This window comes from Vanacampus margaritifer, chromosome 6 (assembly GCF_051991255.1).
Source record: "Vanacampus margaritifer isolate UIUO_Vmar chromosome 6, RoL_Vmar_1.0, whole genome shotgun sequence".
NCBI lineage: Eukaryota > Metazoa > Chordata > Actinopteri > Syngnathiformes > Syngnathidae > Vanacampus > Vanacampus margaritifer.
In genome coordinates, this window is record NC_135437.1 from 26,341,646 (window position 1) to 26,359,765 (window position 18,120).

At 37.6% G+C, this 18,120-nt stretch overlaps 2 protein-coding genes across 3 annotated transcripts in view; both read right to left on the reverse strand.

Moving 5' to 3' along the window:
* The window catches only part of pparab (peroxisome proliferator-activated receptor alpha b), a 40,432-nt gene extending 35,433 nt beyond the window's left edge, over window positions 1–4,999 (reverse strand). The window contains exon 1 of the mRNA XM_077567713.1: window positions 4,791–4,999. The gene's annotated coding sequence lies outside the window, so the exon portion shown is untranslated. The remainder of the gene's footprint in view (window positions 1–4,790) is intronic.
* A 5,259-nt stretch (window positions 5,000–10,258) lies between these two features.
* The window catches only part of LOC144053068 (uncharacterized), a 49,803-nt gene continuing 41,941 nt past the window's right edge, over window positions 10,259–18,120 (reverse strand). For both annotated transcript variants that reach the window (XM_077567090.1, XM_077567092.1), the window contains exon 5: window positions 10,259–11,847. In XM_077567090.1, coding sequence (XP_077423216.1) covers window positions 11,719–11,847 — 129 coding nt within the window. In that variant the 3' untranslated portion in view covers window positions 10,259–11,718. The remainder of the gene's footprint in view (window positions 11,848–18,120) is intronic.

Consider the following 18,120-nt stretch of genomic DNA (forward strand, 5'->3'; position numbering starts at 1 on the left):
CATTTCTAAACATTACTTGACAAATAGATAACGAGGATAATACAACAAACGTAACACCCAAGTGTAAAGAGAAAAAAAAAATCCACCTTTTGTTCATAAGTAACAAGCATCTGCTAGCCAGTTAGCAGCTAGCACAGGAAGATTAAACAATAGCGTTAGCTTGATAAGTATACTGGACGAAAAAGAAAGTACAAACATTCCAAAATACGAGTAAAACTGGTAACAGCGGTAAATCATCGTCATTATTTCACATATTTAACTCATTCACTGCCATTGACGGCTATAAACGTCCAAAATTCATTTGAACTATTTATATTAGTTTAACATTTTTTATTGTACATTTAGAACAGATATGAAATTTGTGATTAATTGGGAGTTAACTAGTGAAGTCATGCGATTAATTACGATTAAAAACTTTAATCACCTGACGCCCCTAACAAAAAAATTTTTATTCATTCACTGCCATTGACGGCTATAAACGTCCAAAATTCATTTGAACTATTTATATTAGTTTAACATTTTTTTGTTGTACATTTAGAACAGATATGAAATTTGTGATTAATTGGGAGTTAACTAGTGAAGTCATGCGATTAATTACGATTAAAAACTTTAATCACCTGACGCCCCTTTTTTTTTTTATTCATTCACTGCCATTGACGGCTATAAACGTCAAAAATTTATTTGAACTATTTCTATTAGTTTAACATGTTTTCCCACTTTTGTTAACAAGACTCTGAAAACCTAGAAAAAAGTTGTTGTACATTTAGAACAGATGTAAAAATTTGTGATTAATTGTGAGTTAACTAGTGAAGTCATGCGATTAATTACAATTACAAATTTTAATCGCTTCTTGCTTTTAATTTTTAATAATCTTTTTCTTTTTTATTAATGAATTTATGGCAGTAAATGAGTTAATGATGGCCACATGTCTAATAGAGCATACTGAGACCTTTACAGATACGTCACTATCGTTGTAATTTCGATGATGTGAAGCTTGCATTAATAGGGTCGATCCGCGGATCCGCATGCTTACGTTGCAAATAATTTATGCATATTTTGGAAAGCGCCACATTCCGATCTCACACACCTACAACAACGTGTTAATAAAAACAAAGCTCGCCCTGCAAAATAGAATGCCCGGTCCCGATGCGAACATCTTTCACCACTCGTAGTGCTAAATGCAGGCATGTGGAACTATACGGTTGTTGCTGAGTCGGCTGACATTAGGCCTCTTCAGCCAACTCAATCCTAAACATCTGCAACTTTTCTGTCGGGGAGCGAGAACCTGAATGTCCAGTTTCGCCACATAAGAGGAGAAAATCCCGCCTTTCATTTTGTTTTTTTAAGGTCAACTATGTAAATTATGCAGCTCAGGTTCCAACTTGGGACAAATTGTATAGCAGCCCAAAAAGTTATTTTCCTTTTAGCTTTCATATGAAGAATTGAGTACATATCTTCAATAACTTACGGCTAACGTAAACTAAGTAACATTTACATAGAAAAGGCCACTGAACATGACTTCAACGTCAATCGAATCCTCAGTCTAAGAATCAGAATGACAGAACCGTGCCTTGACTTTGACACCAATGCACTTAATACAGTAAAATTATAGAAAAAAAATATATTATGTCAAAATATTTTGTTTGTCCAAAAAATAAAGGACAATTGTTGTTGGGTTTTTTTCATTATTTCACTACATTTTGTATCTTGGAAACCTTTATTAAAAAAACATTCTTAACTCATTAACTGCCATTGACGGCTATAAACGTCAAAAATGCATTTGAACTATTTCTATTCAACACCCCCCCCCCCACACACACACACACTTTTGTTAACAAGAGTATGAAAACCTAGATTTTTTTTGTTTTACATTTAGAACAGATATCAAATTTGTGATTAATAGTTGTGTTAACTAGTGAAGTCATGCAATTAATTACGATTGAAATTTTAATCACATGTCCCCCTTAATTTTTAATAATCTTTTCCTTCCTTTTTTTTTTTCATTCATTCACTGCCATTGACGGCTATAAACGTCAAAAATTCATTTGAACTATTTCTATTCAACATATAAAATTTGTGATTAATCGTGAGTTAACTAGTGAAGAAGTCATGCGATTAATTATGATTAAAAATTTCAAAAAAGTAAAAATCATAATCATACATTTAGAAAGTGGACTGGAACGAGCATAAGTCAGTTCATCACTTGCACTCTTACTTTTAGGCTCACCAAGGAAGCAGAGAGCTTGACCTTTTTTTGGGCTTGGTGGCGCTGCCTCAAACAATCAATCAAAGACGCAATCAATCAGCGAGATAAAAATCAGATTAACGAGGAGAAACTGAACATTTTGCATGCAGGTTCTTAAAAGTTTGTCACAAAATTTCTCATGATGACTCGAGGAAAGGTGGTGGCTACTTGGTGAGCTCTGGAAGAAAAGAAAAAAAAGCTTCAACCCAAAATGATTCTTTTAAAAGCAATTAGAGAAACATTCGATATTGAACATATCAATTTTCCTGTCAATTTTTTTTTAAGGTCAAATTCATACTACAGAGATTAGCGACAAGTCATAATATTAACTCAGAAATATTATTTCAATATAATTCTATAAATCAATCGTGGTGGCATTGTTCCCCATGTTTTGAAATAAGATCATGAGATTCTTTTTACTTTCATTTTTTTGCAATTAGCTCAGTGATTCTCAAAGTGAAATCTCTTTAGTGGTATGTCAAAGAATCACTGATTTTAATGTTCAAACTGCGCATATTGTTGCAGCGTTTAACTTTGCTTTGATCCGGTAAAGTGCGTACAATACATCTGCATTTAATCTTTTATAATGGTTTACAAGTATGTGCAATGAGACTTAAAAGAACCATTAGTGTTATTTTTCTATTTTATTCATATTCTAAACGTGGATAGCGTTACAGTGGCTTACAATATTATCATATTTGGAATCAAATATCTCTCCTAGGCCTTCTGTGCTATTGCATTTTTTTTTCTTTTTTTCTTTTGGAGAGCTCAGTATTGTTCATTCGATTTGACATGTCATCATTGCTCTCCTTTTATATATATATATATATATATATATATTTTTTTTTTTTAATTATTATTTATTTATTATATATATATATATATATATATATCTATATATATATTTTTTTTTAATTATTATTTTTATTTTATTTTTTTTGTATGTGGGTGAGTATGTGTATGTGCGTGTGTGTGTGCGTGCGTGCGAGCGTGTGTGTATTCATCAGTTCACCTAAAACCTATTAAAAAAATCCCATACTAATAATATAATATAATAATAAATTGCCAAATGCAGAAACATCAATGTAAGTTATCACGATGTAGTGGCTCTCGCTAACAGACAGAATTAAGTAACCAGAATTAGGTTAAAAAATTCTATATACGTAGACCATGTTTCTATCAATTTTGATATTTGTTTTTTATTTGAGGCAGATATTTTTTTCCATTAAAATGTGATTTATGAGGAGGTTAGACCATTGGTCGATATTCAGAGTTTGTTTATTTTTCCAGTTAACAAGAATTTTTTTTTTAGTGATAGTAAGGGCTACAAGTGTAGATTGAAATTGTTTATGTGGTCAGTCAGTTGTTGTTAGGTCACCTAGCAAACACAAGTTTGGAAATAAAGGTATCCTACAGTCCAAAATAGCGGAAAGTTTTTCTCAGACTTTAGTCCAGAAATACATAACCGGAGTGCATAACCATAAAGCATGAACATAAGTGTCTGTAGTGTTTTGTAAACATTGGAGACAAATGTCGGAGTCTGAGAGTCCCATTTTCTTCATCATGTATTGAGTAATGTATGTTCTGTGAATAATTTTATATTGGATAAGTTGTAATTTTGTGTGTTTTGTCATTTTAAATGCGTTTTTACAAACTTGAATCCAAAAGTCAGATTCCGGAGCTATAGAAAAGTCTGTCTCCCATTTCGAGATGGGTAAAGACATGTTATCGGTATATGAAAGTAACTTATATATTTTTGAAAGTTTTTTTGTTGTTGTCGGAGAAAGCTTGTTAATATCTTTAGCTAAAACAGGCGGTTGGAGCGTATCCCGAAGTGTTGGAATTTTTTTCTTTATCATATTTTTAACTTGTAGATAATGTAAAAAAATTCCGTTTTATTTTTTGTATTTTTGGAGCAAGGATGTATATGATATAAACATATTATCTGAGAAGAGATGGTGGAGATGTGTAATTCCTTTCTGCTCCCACACACCTAAATAAAACGGTTGGTCGTGCTATTGCATTTTAATGTTGGTCGTGATGGTGGAGAACTAAGATTTTGATTTTTTTACGATCTGTCTCATTTTGATGTTATTGCCATGTGCTTTGGCTGTTTTGAGGAATTTGGTACCTCTGTTGATACTTTTGTAAACAATCAGTGTGCAGTAGTCGTTACCTGTTTAGTTCGTGCATATGCACTAAGGTAGTTCATTTTCCAAACAAGCTATCGCTTGCTGTGCACGGTTACTCTACTGTAATAATGGCTTTGCACAAGCAGACGCAGCCATTGTGTTGATTCATTGGCTGGCTGACATCACTGAGCAGCCTGCACTCGTTCTGCGCAGGCGTGCAACAACAATAATAATAAAACTGAAATCAGATTAAAAGTGTGCCTGCAGATGACAAAGCTGTCATAAGCGCCACATAAGCGCATGCACAGACATCGCCTTTAAATAATCACGTGCATGACAAAACAACATCAACAACAGTGTGCGTCGGTGTGCACAGCTCACGTTAAAAAAGAGCCGCAAAGCAGACGTCTTACCTTTTTAGATGACGCTCGAACCGGAACCAGCATGTCGCCCGGGTGTGTGAACGAGGAGCGGGTCAATAAAGAAGACGTAGGCCGAAGGAGAGAGCAGCAGAGCCCGGCCACGTCCTTGTTTCGTTCCCCCCCCCCCTGCCGCGCTGCCTGCCTGCCTGCTGTCAAAAAAAGGGAATCAGCACGTCCGTACAAAAGCAGCGGACCTACGCTGAGGCTCACGCCCGCCGGAAGTGACGACTGCAAAAGCGCTCAGTGAAAGCCCGCCCTATTTCGCGCATCTGAGAGAGACACACCTACACTTTTAGCCAATGGGAAGTTTACATTTACCAAGGTGCGGCCCCTTTAAAAAAAACAAAAATGGAAGAGGCGGGAGGGGGCTGAGACACTCACTCAAATACTCCCAAAAGGAAGGCTGTCCTCACATAACCCTACGTTCATCCGTAAAAAAGGAATACAATGCAGGAAATAAAATAGATTACAAATCGATCGATGATATACAGCCAAGAGGGTGGAAAAACATAAAATAAAAAAATATTTTTGGCAAAGAATAAATGTAAGAGGGCGGCACGGTGGCTCACTGGTTAGAACGTCCGCCTCCCAGTGCAGAGGACGTGAGATCGAGTCCGGGCTTCGGCCTTCCTGGGTGGAGTTTGCATGTTCTCCCCGTGCTTGCGTGGGTTTTCTCCGGGTACTCTGGTTTCCTCCCACATTCCAAAAACATGCATGGCAGGTTAATTGAACACTCCAAATTGTCCTTAGGTGTGATTGTGAGTATGGTTGTTCGTCTCTGTGTGCCCTGCAATTGGCTGGCAACCAGTTCAGGATGTACCCCGCCTACTGCCCGAAGCCAGCTGGGATAGGCTCCAGTGCCCCCCGCGACCCTTGTGAGGAAAAGCGGTTAAGAAAATGGATGGATGGATGGATGGATAAATGTAAGAAAAAAATGTCTATGCCATTGTTTCTGACAACCAATAAACAAAATGGGGGGGAAAACGGTCCAATAAATTTTAATGGCACTCAATTAAATACAGATTTACATTATTCATAAGCCAGCCCGGTCCTTATCCTTCACGGTATAGTTGTAAGTTGTAATATCACCATCTACCTCTAGATGGCAGACATGGCTTAGTTGCGCTTGCATATGGTCTTGAATTTATTTTTATTTTTTTTTGCGGCTTTGGACTGACATGCATAACAAACATTGTACTTCAATAATATTACAATTTCGAGCGAGTTCATTTTTGTGAGGAAAAAAAGGCACAAAATGAGTTCTTGCACTTAACGATGGTTTGCTGTTGAGCAGTTTTGTGCCGTCCTTGAATGCTATTTTTTTTATGCCTTTGCACTGGGGGGGGGGGGGGTCAAGTATGTGTATTTTATGATTTACCTCATTGTTGAATACTGTATCTTTTATACATTGAGAAATGCATTTTGAAAAATGAAATACGCGGCCAACAACGAGGCACTATGAAGTGTCCAAGTCAGGAGACTACAAGTAACTGCATTTTTAGTGTAGGCATAGCTAGCTAGCGAGCTAACTGCATGTCGCAATTGTGCTTGATGCAAAGTTGCTAATGAAGGCTTTCAAGTTCTTATATTAGTGGGAGGGGCGCCTCGTTTTAGCAATACAGTATCCACAACTGAGTACTGTACTGAGTAGTTCTCTGTCTCTGCACTTTTCCATAAATCATCTTCATACATGTTTAATTGAGTTAGAAACAAATCTCAATTTGTATACTAACTTCACAGGGACTTTAAAATTATTATCTCCAAGACTGTCAATCAAAATTTAGCATTTCTAGACATTTTACATATATGTATTATATTTAATCAATGACACCACAAGAAAGATGGAAAACCACAGATGAGTTGAAAAAGAGGTCACGTTTTCCTAACATGTTAACAGTTTGATTGGGGGGGGAAAAAAGTTGTCTTTGCACAACCTCGCTAGCATCCCTCTGTGCCCGTTTCCCCATCCCGTTCCTCATTTCAGCCCTTCATCACATTCTGGACACATCTTTGGCTCCTCAAAAGCGTCTGGCTTGCCTCCTGGTGGCAGCTCCTTGCTGAAGAACCCCCTCGACTCCCCCTCAGTGTGGGCCATGGGACCACTGTGACCCCACCTGACAAGTGAAGATTATGCAACGCTTTGCTCAACATCAGCCGGTTGAGGCATCTCAGCGCGTGTGCTCGATGGAAAAGAAAAATCGAGGCAAAAGTGAATGAAATTAGAACACATGATCTGAAATTTTAAACGGGGCTGCTATCCGTTGCTAATCTGTAAACCGAGTATTTGTTGGCCATTGTGGGAAGTATGTTAAACTTTGACCCTACAAAATAAAAAAACCAATAATGCTAACAGCTAGCATGCTTATATTGTACATGCTAACAACCTGAATGGACTGTTTTGTGAGTTTGGGAACCTGTTGAGCCTCTATGATAGGTAGAATGCTAACAGTTGGTATGCTAACATATAGCAAGATACAATACTAAGTACAAAACACACTTAAGGCACTTTAGAATAATTTTTTAGTATACGCCATTTTGGTCACTTGCCTTTGGATTATTTCTCAACATATCTCCTTCCTTAGTGCTTTTCTATATTGTGATAAATCTGTTAGCATCCCAACTCTTATGTAGCAATGTGACTAATGGTTTACATCTTTAAAACTGGGTCAATATGTGACAGAATGACCATAAAATGCTTGAAGGAAGATGAACTAATTTGCAAATCAACAATAGAATTACTAATTGTTTCCAAGCGTGTATCAAAATATTTCTCATATTCTCGTTTTGATTGTCATTGGTACATATAAAGCATACTGGATGACCCACTTGAAGTTCACAGAGGTGGGTCATAGTTGGGCGTGGAGCATAAACGAATCTCTGCTGCCACCTACTGATTAAAAGATGGTCATTGCAAATTTGTTGCAAATTAGATTTTTGGAACAGAATACTCTAACATAGCTAATTTTGGATTATAGAATATTTCTTTTGAAATACACACACACACACACACGCACACGCGCACGCACACGCGCGCGCACACACACACACACACACACACACACACACCTCCGTAGGTATAGCACTTTTATTATTATTGATAATCATATCAGGATAATTGTTAATTATAATCACTAGTAGTCATATTAGCAGTTGACGAAAATGGCAAACTAATGCGACATTATTTTTCTGATTTAAAAAAAAATCTGTTCCAACCCATGGTAGAATGCTAACATGCTAACAGTTGGTATGCTAACATATAGGAAGATAAAAAACTAAGTACAAAACACAATTAAGGCACTTTAAGACATTTTTAGTGTACGCCATTTTGGTCACTTGTTCCAACCCATGAAGCGTCTATTTGATAATATATATTTTGGATCATGGTATATTTGTGGAGAAAATTCAGGCTTAATAAAATTGACCACCTCCATTTTAGTAGACTGAAACTTGTAATAAATGTACTTTTATTATGATTCAGAAGAATAATGGCCATCCTTTTGAAATATAAAAGGCAAAACAAATGTTTTCAAAAAACCAACACAGCTATTTTTATTATATTTATCACATCAGTAGTATACAGTAGCTAATGTAATAAACACTAGATGGCGCTGTAGAATACTGTGTATGCCATACAAAAGACCTCTGCTCAGTGAACATTCATTAATATGCATGTAATGTTCAGTACTCAAGACATACAATTTTCCTAGCATTTATTTATCAATATATTTTCTACGAGCGTGTCGTGAATTTAGCTTATCATGTGAATGGTTTCAATCAAATCCGCTGAATGATCAATAACTCTCTTTGATGGCCCAACGACTTGAGAAGCTTGACAAAATGATGGCTTTTGAATGGAAGAGCCTTTTTTCTTTAATTGATGGCTTTTTCTTTTTCATCAGTCCATATTGCATATTGAGGTATTGACATCCACCAGCGGATGCCGAACGTTTCACAGGCTTTCCGGCACAGATGAGGATGCACATTGGTGCCATTCTCGTCACTCAAATTTAAACATTCAACTCTTTTTTTACAGACTTTAATCGCTTCACGTGGTGTGTGTGCCTGTTCGCTGAACTTTTTGTGGTTTATTAGAGCGGCAGTTGCGTGTGCCCTCACACTTATTAACGTGCTTGGCTGTGATTGGTTCATTTTGAACGCAGTCATGTTGCAGGTTCTGAGGGTGTGCACACTTGCGCAACATTTGCTTCCCCTCGAAAAGATTTGTTTTCCAAATGAGTTACGCAATACAGGTCACACAGGTTTTGAAATATTCATCTTGGTACGATTGATTTATAATACAAAAAGGTTTTTTTTGATTAGGGGTGTATAGACTTTTTCTATTCGTATGCTGTACATGCATGAATGTGTATGGCAGTGTGATGTCGTGACAGCTTAGGCTCACCTTGACACTTATGTGACAGCTTGGAGAAAATTGAATGCTTATTTCTTCTGGTCATGTATTTAGCTGGATCGGAAGGTCAAAATATTAGAAACAGAACAGGGTGACGCAATGCAGCCCAGTTACAATCAAGTTATAATTATCACATCAAAACTGAGCATTATTTATTTTTTCAAAAGGCCAAACAACACATTTTGAAAGAAAAAAAACAACATTTCGACTGTGATGCAGCAGATGCACGTAATGGATTATCCAAAGCTTTTTTGATATCCCAAATTAATTCATTGCCATAAATTAATTTGAACTATTTCTATAAGTTCAACGTTTTTTTCTACTTTTGTTAACAAAAGTAAGAAAACCTAGAACTTTTTTTTATTGTACATTTAGAACAGATATAAAATTTGTGATTAACTAGTCATGTAATTAATTACAATTAAAAAAATTAATCACCTGACGTCCCTAATTTTTAATAATCTTTTGTTTAAAAAAAAGATTAAAAAGAAAAGATTATTAAAAATTAGGGGCGTCGGGCAATTAAAATTAGTAATCTTAATTAATCACGTGACTTCACTAGTTAACTCACAATTAATGACAAATTTTGTACTTGTTCGAAATGTAATTTTTTTTCTTATTTTTCATACTCTTAACACACAAAAAAAGGAAGTTAAAATAATAGAAAGAGTTAAAATTATTTTTATTTTATGGCAGTGAATGAGTTAATTAATTTGTTGAATAACAATACAGCTGCAATTAATTTATTTCATGACAACAAAATTACCTTCTCTAGTGCTTTAATTATTATCATTGTTCGGCTTTTTGTGTACAGCAAATAAAATGCCGTTTGGGGGCGATAAGGACTAATGCTCGACTATCCCACACCATAGCCTAGTGGTTACAATATTTGCTTCACAGTCAAGGTCCTTGGGTTTGAATCTCACCTCAGCTGTGATTCCTTTTCACATTTGTATTACATTTTCATATGACTAATTATTACATACATTTTAGAGCACTTTTATTATCATCACATACAAAGAATAAATAAATGAGCAACACACACAACTTTAATTTCATACCTTTTATTAAAATCTTAAGCAAAAAAATAAAATAAATAATAATAAAAAAATAAATAAAATAAAAATATATATAAGCCTTTACCTGCTGGTGGTCGCGGACAGTTGCGGCCTACCGTGGGCGTCCGTGTCAAGTCGGCCCGGCGACGTATTGCTGCCCTTCAGGGAAGGCAGTAGGTTGTATAGTTATCTCCTGATTGGGCAACATCACTACCCTGAAACCACACAACCTACTACCTCACCCCGTACGAACATCAGGAACACGGCGGGACGCCACACGAGCGCCGCACGCAAAGTGCATGTAAACTACAAACAAACCCAACGACAATTAAAACATCCTGGGCTGAGGAAAACAAACGCGGCAACATAAAAGGTCACCGAGTGCAATGAAGCTAAAAGTGCAGTTGCCACGATCCGCCATTAGGAGGAGCCGCAGTTTAGAGAACGTCGTCGGTGGTCCTGTGAGATGTCCGTCCAATCATCAGACGACATTACAGTCACTTCAGGAAAGACAGTAAGTTGTATAGTTATCTGTCAGGAAGGGTGTGACCCTAAAACTATACAACCTACTACCTCACCCCAAAGGACAGTCTGGCAATATTCGCTGCATCCGCCGATTCACGCTAGGCACCCGCTTTGACAAACAAAAACATGTTACTCTACACATGCATTCACACGACATGATGGCCATTTTACCACCATTGCTTTAATTAACACATTCACTGCCATTGACGGCTATAGACGTCAAAAATGTATTTGAACTATTTCTTTTTAACTTTTTTTTTTTCATTTTTGTTAACAAGAGTATGAAAACCTAGCACTTTTTTTTTTGTACATTTATAACAGATATAAAATTTGTGATTAACTGTGAGTTAACTAGGGAAGTCATGCGGTTAATTACGATTACAAATTGTAATCGCCTGATGCCCCTAATTTTTTAATAATCTTTAATTTTTTTTTTAAACATAAATAAATATGTATATATATATCAAAATTTTAATAATCTTTTTTTGGGGGGGGAGATTATTAAAAATTAGGGGTGTCAGGCGATTACAATTCTTAATCGTAATTGCATGACTCACGATTAATCACAAATTTTATATCTGTTCTACTAAAATAATAAAAAAAAAATCTAGGTTTTCATACTCTTAGCAAAAGTGGGGGAAAAATGTTAAACTAATAAAAATAGTTCAAATGAATTTTTGACGTCTATAGCCGTCAATGGCAGTGAACGTGTTCATGTGACCACTGGAGTGACACAACCTTATTCTTATAATATTTTCAGAAATTCTCCATTTTATGTTTCCATACCATTCCAGTAATTCTACTGTACTAACAAATCATTTTCAATGTAAATATTAAAAATACAAAAATGTAACATACCATTGTGAGCCAATAGCTCGAAAGCACGTCCCAACTGTCACATTTTCAAACTAGCCTGTATTTGCCATTACAGTCGTGTGACTTCTTGCTCGGTAAGCTTCACAATGTGTTTCTCACCTCCTCTGCACCAAGAAGAAGGTGCAACATGGCGCAACGTCGGCGCAACGTCGGCGCAGCGCGGCGGCGGCGGCTCCATCTAAAAGAAGCACAGAGGGAAATCATCGTTCACTTCAAATAACGTTTTCAAGTCTTAGGTAACCATTTGAATTGTTCATTGATAATCCAGGACGTCTACAAACAAACAGCCAAAAAAGTCATAAAATGTCCACCCGTGTCTCACATTTGAATCCTTGTCAATCTGTTTTAGTGTTTTCTGCTTTTTGCTATAAATTTAGCATACCACCAACGGTTTGCATTTTTAAAAATATTTAATATATTTTATTTGGACATAGACCTTTCTTTTACTCATGTTTCTGTCTTGATATGTTAGCATACCAACTGTTTTAGCATATTAGGAATTGGATTAGTTATCACCTCAATCTCATTTGGCTTTACAAGTACATTTTCTCCTGTTCTAATCACCATTTCCCAAAATTACCATTAAAGTTTTCAGTTTTGTTTTTTTTTGCATGCCAGATGTTAGCATGCGAGCTGCTAAATTTCTTTTTTTTGGAGGGGGGGAAGTGGTAAGAATTGGAGCAGCAATGAAAATGCTATCAACGAGAAACTACATATCGTTCTTTGGGTGAAAGGTTTAAAAAATAAAAAAAAATCACCCAAAGAACAGTGGGAAATTTCTAGTTAATAGTGTCTTCATTGTTGCTCCAATTGTTAGCATCCCCCCCCCCCCAAAAAAAAAAAAATGGAACCACATTTAAAAAAAAATAAAATAAAATTGGGGGGGAAAAGTGACACTTAACTCTTTGACTGCCAGACGTTTTCAGAAACGGGTTGTCCCCAGTGCCAGCCGATTTTAAGCATTTTGACTGATCTTTCAAGGTCCATAGAAAATTATGTGTTTGGACTATGGAAACACACATACTACCAAATGAAAGATTGGACTCTCATCTTTCATCAGAAAAAAAAGTTTGTTTCTACCTTATTCCGTTTTTGAGTAATCAACAATAGAAAATGGTTAGTTTCACCTCTGTTTTGAAACAAACGTCTTTTAACGTCTTTGGCACTCCCCCGCAGTTACTAAACGTTATTTAACGTTTTTGGCAGTCAAAGAGTTAAAAAAAAAAAAAAAAAAAGGAAATCTAGCAGCTTGCATGCTATTAAAAAAAAAACTGCAAAATTTCTATTTTTGGGGGGGATGCTAACAATGGGAGCAGCAATGAAGATGCTATTAACTCGAAATTTCAATTTGTTCTTAGGGCAAATTCCACCCAATCCAATTGTTACTACTTTCCAAAAAATGCTAATTTAGCAGCCTGCATACTAACATCTAGCAAGATAAAAACTGCAATGTTATTTTTTGGGGAAAAGTGACACTTAAAAAAAAAAAAGGAAATCTAGTAGCTTGCATGCTAACATCTAGCATGCTATTTAAAAAACAAAAAGCTGCTAAATTTCCTTTTGGGGGGGAGGGGGGGGGGTGCTAACAATTGGAGCAGCAATGAATATGCTATTAACTCGAAATTTCATATTGTTCTTAGGGCAAATTCCTCCCAATCCAATTGTTACTACTTTCCAAAAAATGGAAATTTAGCAGCTTGCATGCTAACATCTAACAAGCTAAAAACTCTAATAATAATTTTTTTTGGGGGGGGGAAAGTGACACTTTCCCCCAAAAATGGAAATTTAGCAGCTTGCATGCTAACATCTAGCATGCTATTAAAAAAAAGCTGCTAAATGTCCTTTTTCTTTTGGAAAGTGCTAACAATTGGAGCAGCAATGAAGACGCTATTAACGTGACATTTCATACTGTTCTTTGGCAGGGTGGTAGAGTTGACACAAAGCAGATCCAGAAATGTATGAATGTGGATGACCACAATGTATCCCACCAGACATTATCTGGATTTTCTCATGCTGACGTGACAAGTAACATGTTGTCAACGCGGGAGCAAAATGGAAGCCGATGGAGTTGGGCTGGCGACGGGAGTCGGAAAATTGGCGCCACGTTTGGTTCTGTGGTGCTGATTGACTTTCAAGTTGTTCCAATTAAAAAAAAAAAAATCTTCATTGGAAATAAGAGAATTAATTTGTTCCAGGGTCTAATTGGCACCATCGAAACGGAATTCCTATCTTTGTGGGTCTGATTGTTGATCATACAGTTGATTGGGTTTAAGAAAATTTAATAATTCATAAAACCATGAATCAATTATTTTATACATCTCTTTTTCCCGTACATTTTTAAGAAAATTGAATTTCAAAGGCCACATTTTTCTTGAAATTCACTGTTCACATTAATTAAAAAGTATTGTTTTACATTTATGAAAGACCAGATTTATTGCACACTTTAAGACATTTCAGAATCTTTTTAACTCATTTGCTCCCAAAAACGTATAAAAACATTCTATATTAAATATTGCCATGGTCCCAAAAACGTATTTATACGTAAACAAATAAATAAATAAAATTATGCTAGAGCATACAGAAGGCTTTGATGCCGCCTCCGACTTGAAGAGGTCGCCTAAAGCAATGATAGTAATAATAAGGGTCCAGCAGGTGGCAGCAGAGTATAAGAGATCAACCAGGGCCATTTTGCAACAAGCCCTTTTTCCCCAGTGTTTTAAACTGGTTTGTGAATGATGATGAAACTTAGCATTATTATAATGCTAATCGCTGCAAAACGGAAACAGATAGAAAAAAAAAAATCCTGATGAAAAAAGAGAGAGACTGTAGGTTCCATGTTTTTATAGTAATAGAACACAATATTCTGTTGGCCTTGCAAAAGCAGTCAAAATCCAGTAAAACAGCTGGGAGCGAAGGGGACTGCTTCAGTGAAAATGGATGGGAGTGAATGAGTTAATTTATATTTACAATTATTGAATTAGATTATGAAAATGTTCATCTCATCCTTGCTGATGTCAATGTTTGTGTAACATTTAAGTGCTTATAACATATTACATTCATTAATAAACTAAATCATTTTAGACAGTTACTGCCTCCGCAAAATTTACTTTGGAATTTAATATTTGTGGAGTAATTATCACGTACTTGACATTTAAGAAGAATTGAACTGAAGTGAACCGAATCGGGGGGGGGGGGGGGGGGGGGGAATCTAAACTGAATCGAACTGAACTCTCGTGAATCGAAATCAAATCAATTGAGGAAATGAAAATCCATACCCAGCCCCACAGTCCATATTTCATACATAAGACCCACGCTTCATGATTTCAGAAGGGAAGGTCGAGGCATGCAGTCTTGTCAGGCTGCTGACTGCACATCGCTCAATTCTAATATAGCAGCTGGCTCCGAGTCCAGTCTGGCCCCGCGTCCGCTTTCAAGTGCGGCCAGTTGCTATCATCCAGTGACAGGAAAATGTTGCACGCAGGCACATTAATGCAAGCATGCATGCGTGGCTCTAACAGGCTAAAAACACCCCCCTTTCGCTAGGAGCGCTTCTTGGAAGTGCGCAAAGTCAGCAAGATGGCTCCGACGCGTGAAAGCCGAGAGCGTGTAACCGATATCCGCTTTGGCCGGGCACCTCGGCGAGCGGCTGACCAACTGCTTTCTTTGGCCACCTCAACGTCTCGTCATGTCACACAAACGCGCGACGGCGCTAGCGACGTCCGAACGCGCCACACACGACGTTAGAAGTCCATCAGCGCTTCGAGCGGCAAAAGATTGGCGCGCTTCAAAAAGCCGCTTTAATTCAATCACACTTAAAGTCTAAGTGCTATCGATCAATACTGGGTCTCAGTGCAGCGATGGGACAAAGTGAAGTGAAGTGCTCTAACCTTGTAATGCGATCTAAGGGCTTCTTTGGTCAATGCGGTGGGCGGCTCTAGCATCTGGATGTTTCGACAGACAAGGTCCACAACGTCTTCTCTTTTCACTATCACGACAGAATTAAATAGCTACAATTGTGTATTGGCTTTCCAGCCTTGCTTTAACTAGCGGTGTCAAAATGAGTGCGTTCAATTTTCAGTTCCTTTAACCCTGGAGAACCCAAGAACCCTTTTCTTCTTGGGAAAATTATGAATTATACATTAAATGACTGCTATAAGTTCACTGAACACCAAAATATAATTTTTTTCAATTTTAACCCCTTTTTTTGAACTAGCTCAGAGGTGCTAATTTATCAAAATATATATATAAAACATACTCCTAGGCATTCTGCAACAGGATATGAAATAGATTAACAAAAAAAACACGATTTTACCATCTGATGGTTTGCTGAGAAGATGGTTTTGTTTGGATTGATTTTCAGCTCAACAAAACAGCACGTTGCCAGCCATCTTGTCACCACCACTCTGGCTCATGTAAGTGCAATATTCATCCACTAGATGGCCCCATACAGGGGTCAGAAGTGGCACTCTGGACTTTTGAAGTGAAATTTGTAAAAAAAAAAAAAAAAAAAAAAAAAAGGTCTTTGTTATTTGAGTAGCAGAATTTATAGGGGCCAAATTTGACCCCGTGGCTTCTCCAGGGTTGCCACAAATGTTTTTAATGCGCGATTAATGACCACCCCTTACGTGCAAAGTCTGTACTGGGGGAATTTCAGGCGCAACGCAGCAGAAACGTTCACATCAAAATTTAGCTATAATAAATGTAATATTAATGCATACATATGTGGAGACTTTCCCATGTTCTACACTTTAATTTTGTTTTTTTCCCAATTGGTCCCACTCTAAATAGAGTCAAATTGACTCTAGAGAATTTACTGTGTACACGTTTGTCGCGTGATGGTGTCGACAGAAGGAATCCAGATCGACAAGATGGAGCGTTTCGAACGCATAGCTCCTCCGCAGGCGCCCGAGAGTAGCACAACAGACATGAGCCATCTATTTATACCAGGCCCAGAGGGGACGGGGGTGTTGGTGAGGGGGTACAGGAGCGAGGGAGGAGGAAGCGGCACGGGCAGGTCCTGTTACACATGTCACGGGGGGGGGGAAGCTGGCGAGCCACAGGGGGATTGCGCGCAAAGTCAGACAGGCTGACCTCTCGGTCACCTACACATGAGGCAGATATGGTTGAACTTGGGAGCAAATGTGTGAAAAAAATCTGAAAATTATTATCGTGTGCATGCACGCGCGCACACACCTAAGCGTGTCAAACAGTGAGATGAACGGGGGGGGGGGCTCAAGCAGCTTAGCCTCCCAACCGGCGGGGCCGTAAACATGCCAGGTGAAGAGCGCGGGATTACACTGAGCTCGCCTGTCCCTCCGCGGCCCCACAGCCATATCTTTGGAGCTTCAAAAAAAAAAAAAAAGAAAGGAAAAAAAAAAAAGAAGGGAAAAACGAGCCCAATGATTGTAATGACAGGGCAAGCGGTGGGGGTCACCCCGACCACTCCAGCCAGCCCAGCCTTGGCAGCTGCTTCTCATCTCTCACACGCTGCGTACAGTCACATGTACACAAAGACTTTTAACACGCACTTGTGTGGGATGCAAACAAGGGAGTGTGAGTGTATAGTACAGTTTGCTCGACTGGATTTGCAAAGGGTGTGTTTACATGAACACGTATACGGAGAAATAATGCACACAGCAGGAACAACTACCACGCGTTCTAAAATTCTCATTTGCACTAAAAAAAGAATTTAAAGGAAAGCATGAACAGCAATGAAGATCAACAGGCCTAAAAGCATGTGCCACTTGTTGCTAGGCAGAATTTATTCTTCCACCGCCTCTTAGGCCAATGAGAACACTTCGTTCTGCCACTGCCTCTTAGGCCGGGAAACGATTTCCAAAACAGCAATAAAATGTAAAGCCAATGACATTGACACACATTACATTTTCAATCAGCTCTGTATGAAGTATAATATACAAAACTGTCAGAAAAGTTCCTGAAACTGAATTTTCCGCTTCTGTGCGAGCCAGATTAGCTACCAGCAGATCCTGCAGTTTTTCGCGAAATGGACAAGTTAAGGCAGCTTCACCATGACAACATGCCTGGCCAAATTGGCCTGAGCATCCAACAGTTCCTGGCTGAGAAGAAGATCTCCATGCTGGGGCAAACTCACTGCTTACGTGACCTGGCTTCCCCTTTTTAAATGGCCGCGTTTTGAAGCCAAATAAGAAGGGCAAAAAACCGATGGCAGCTTTTGGCATCTGGCCAATACGAGGCCTTATTTCAAGGTATCATCACACTGAAAAAAAAAATAATTTGAATTAAAAAGTACATTTTACAAGGAGTTTGACTAGAATTTCTGATGTGAACAAACTTTACTAGATTTTAAGTAAATATCAATCCCCTTTTTTTTCAGTGTACTAGCGATGGCCATGTTACGATCAGGAAGTAGAAATGAGAAAAGAATGGAAAATTAGCAATGCAATTATAAGGAAAAATTTAGAACCAAACG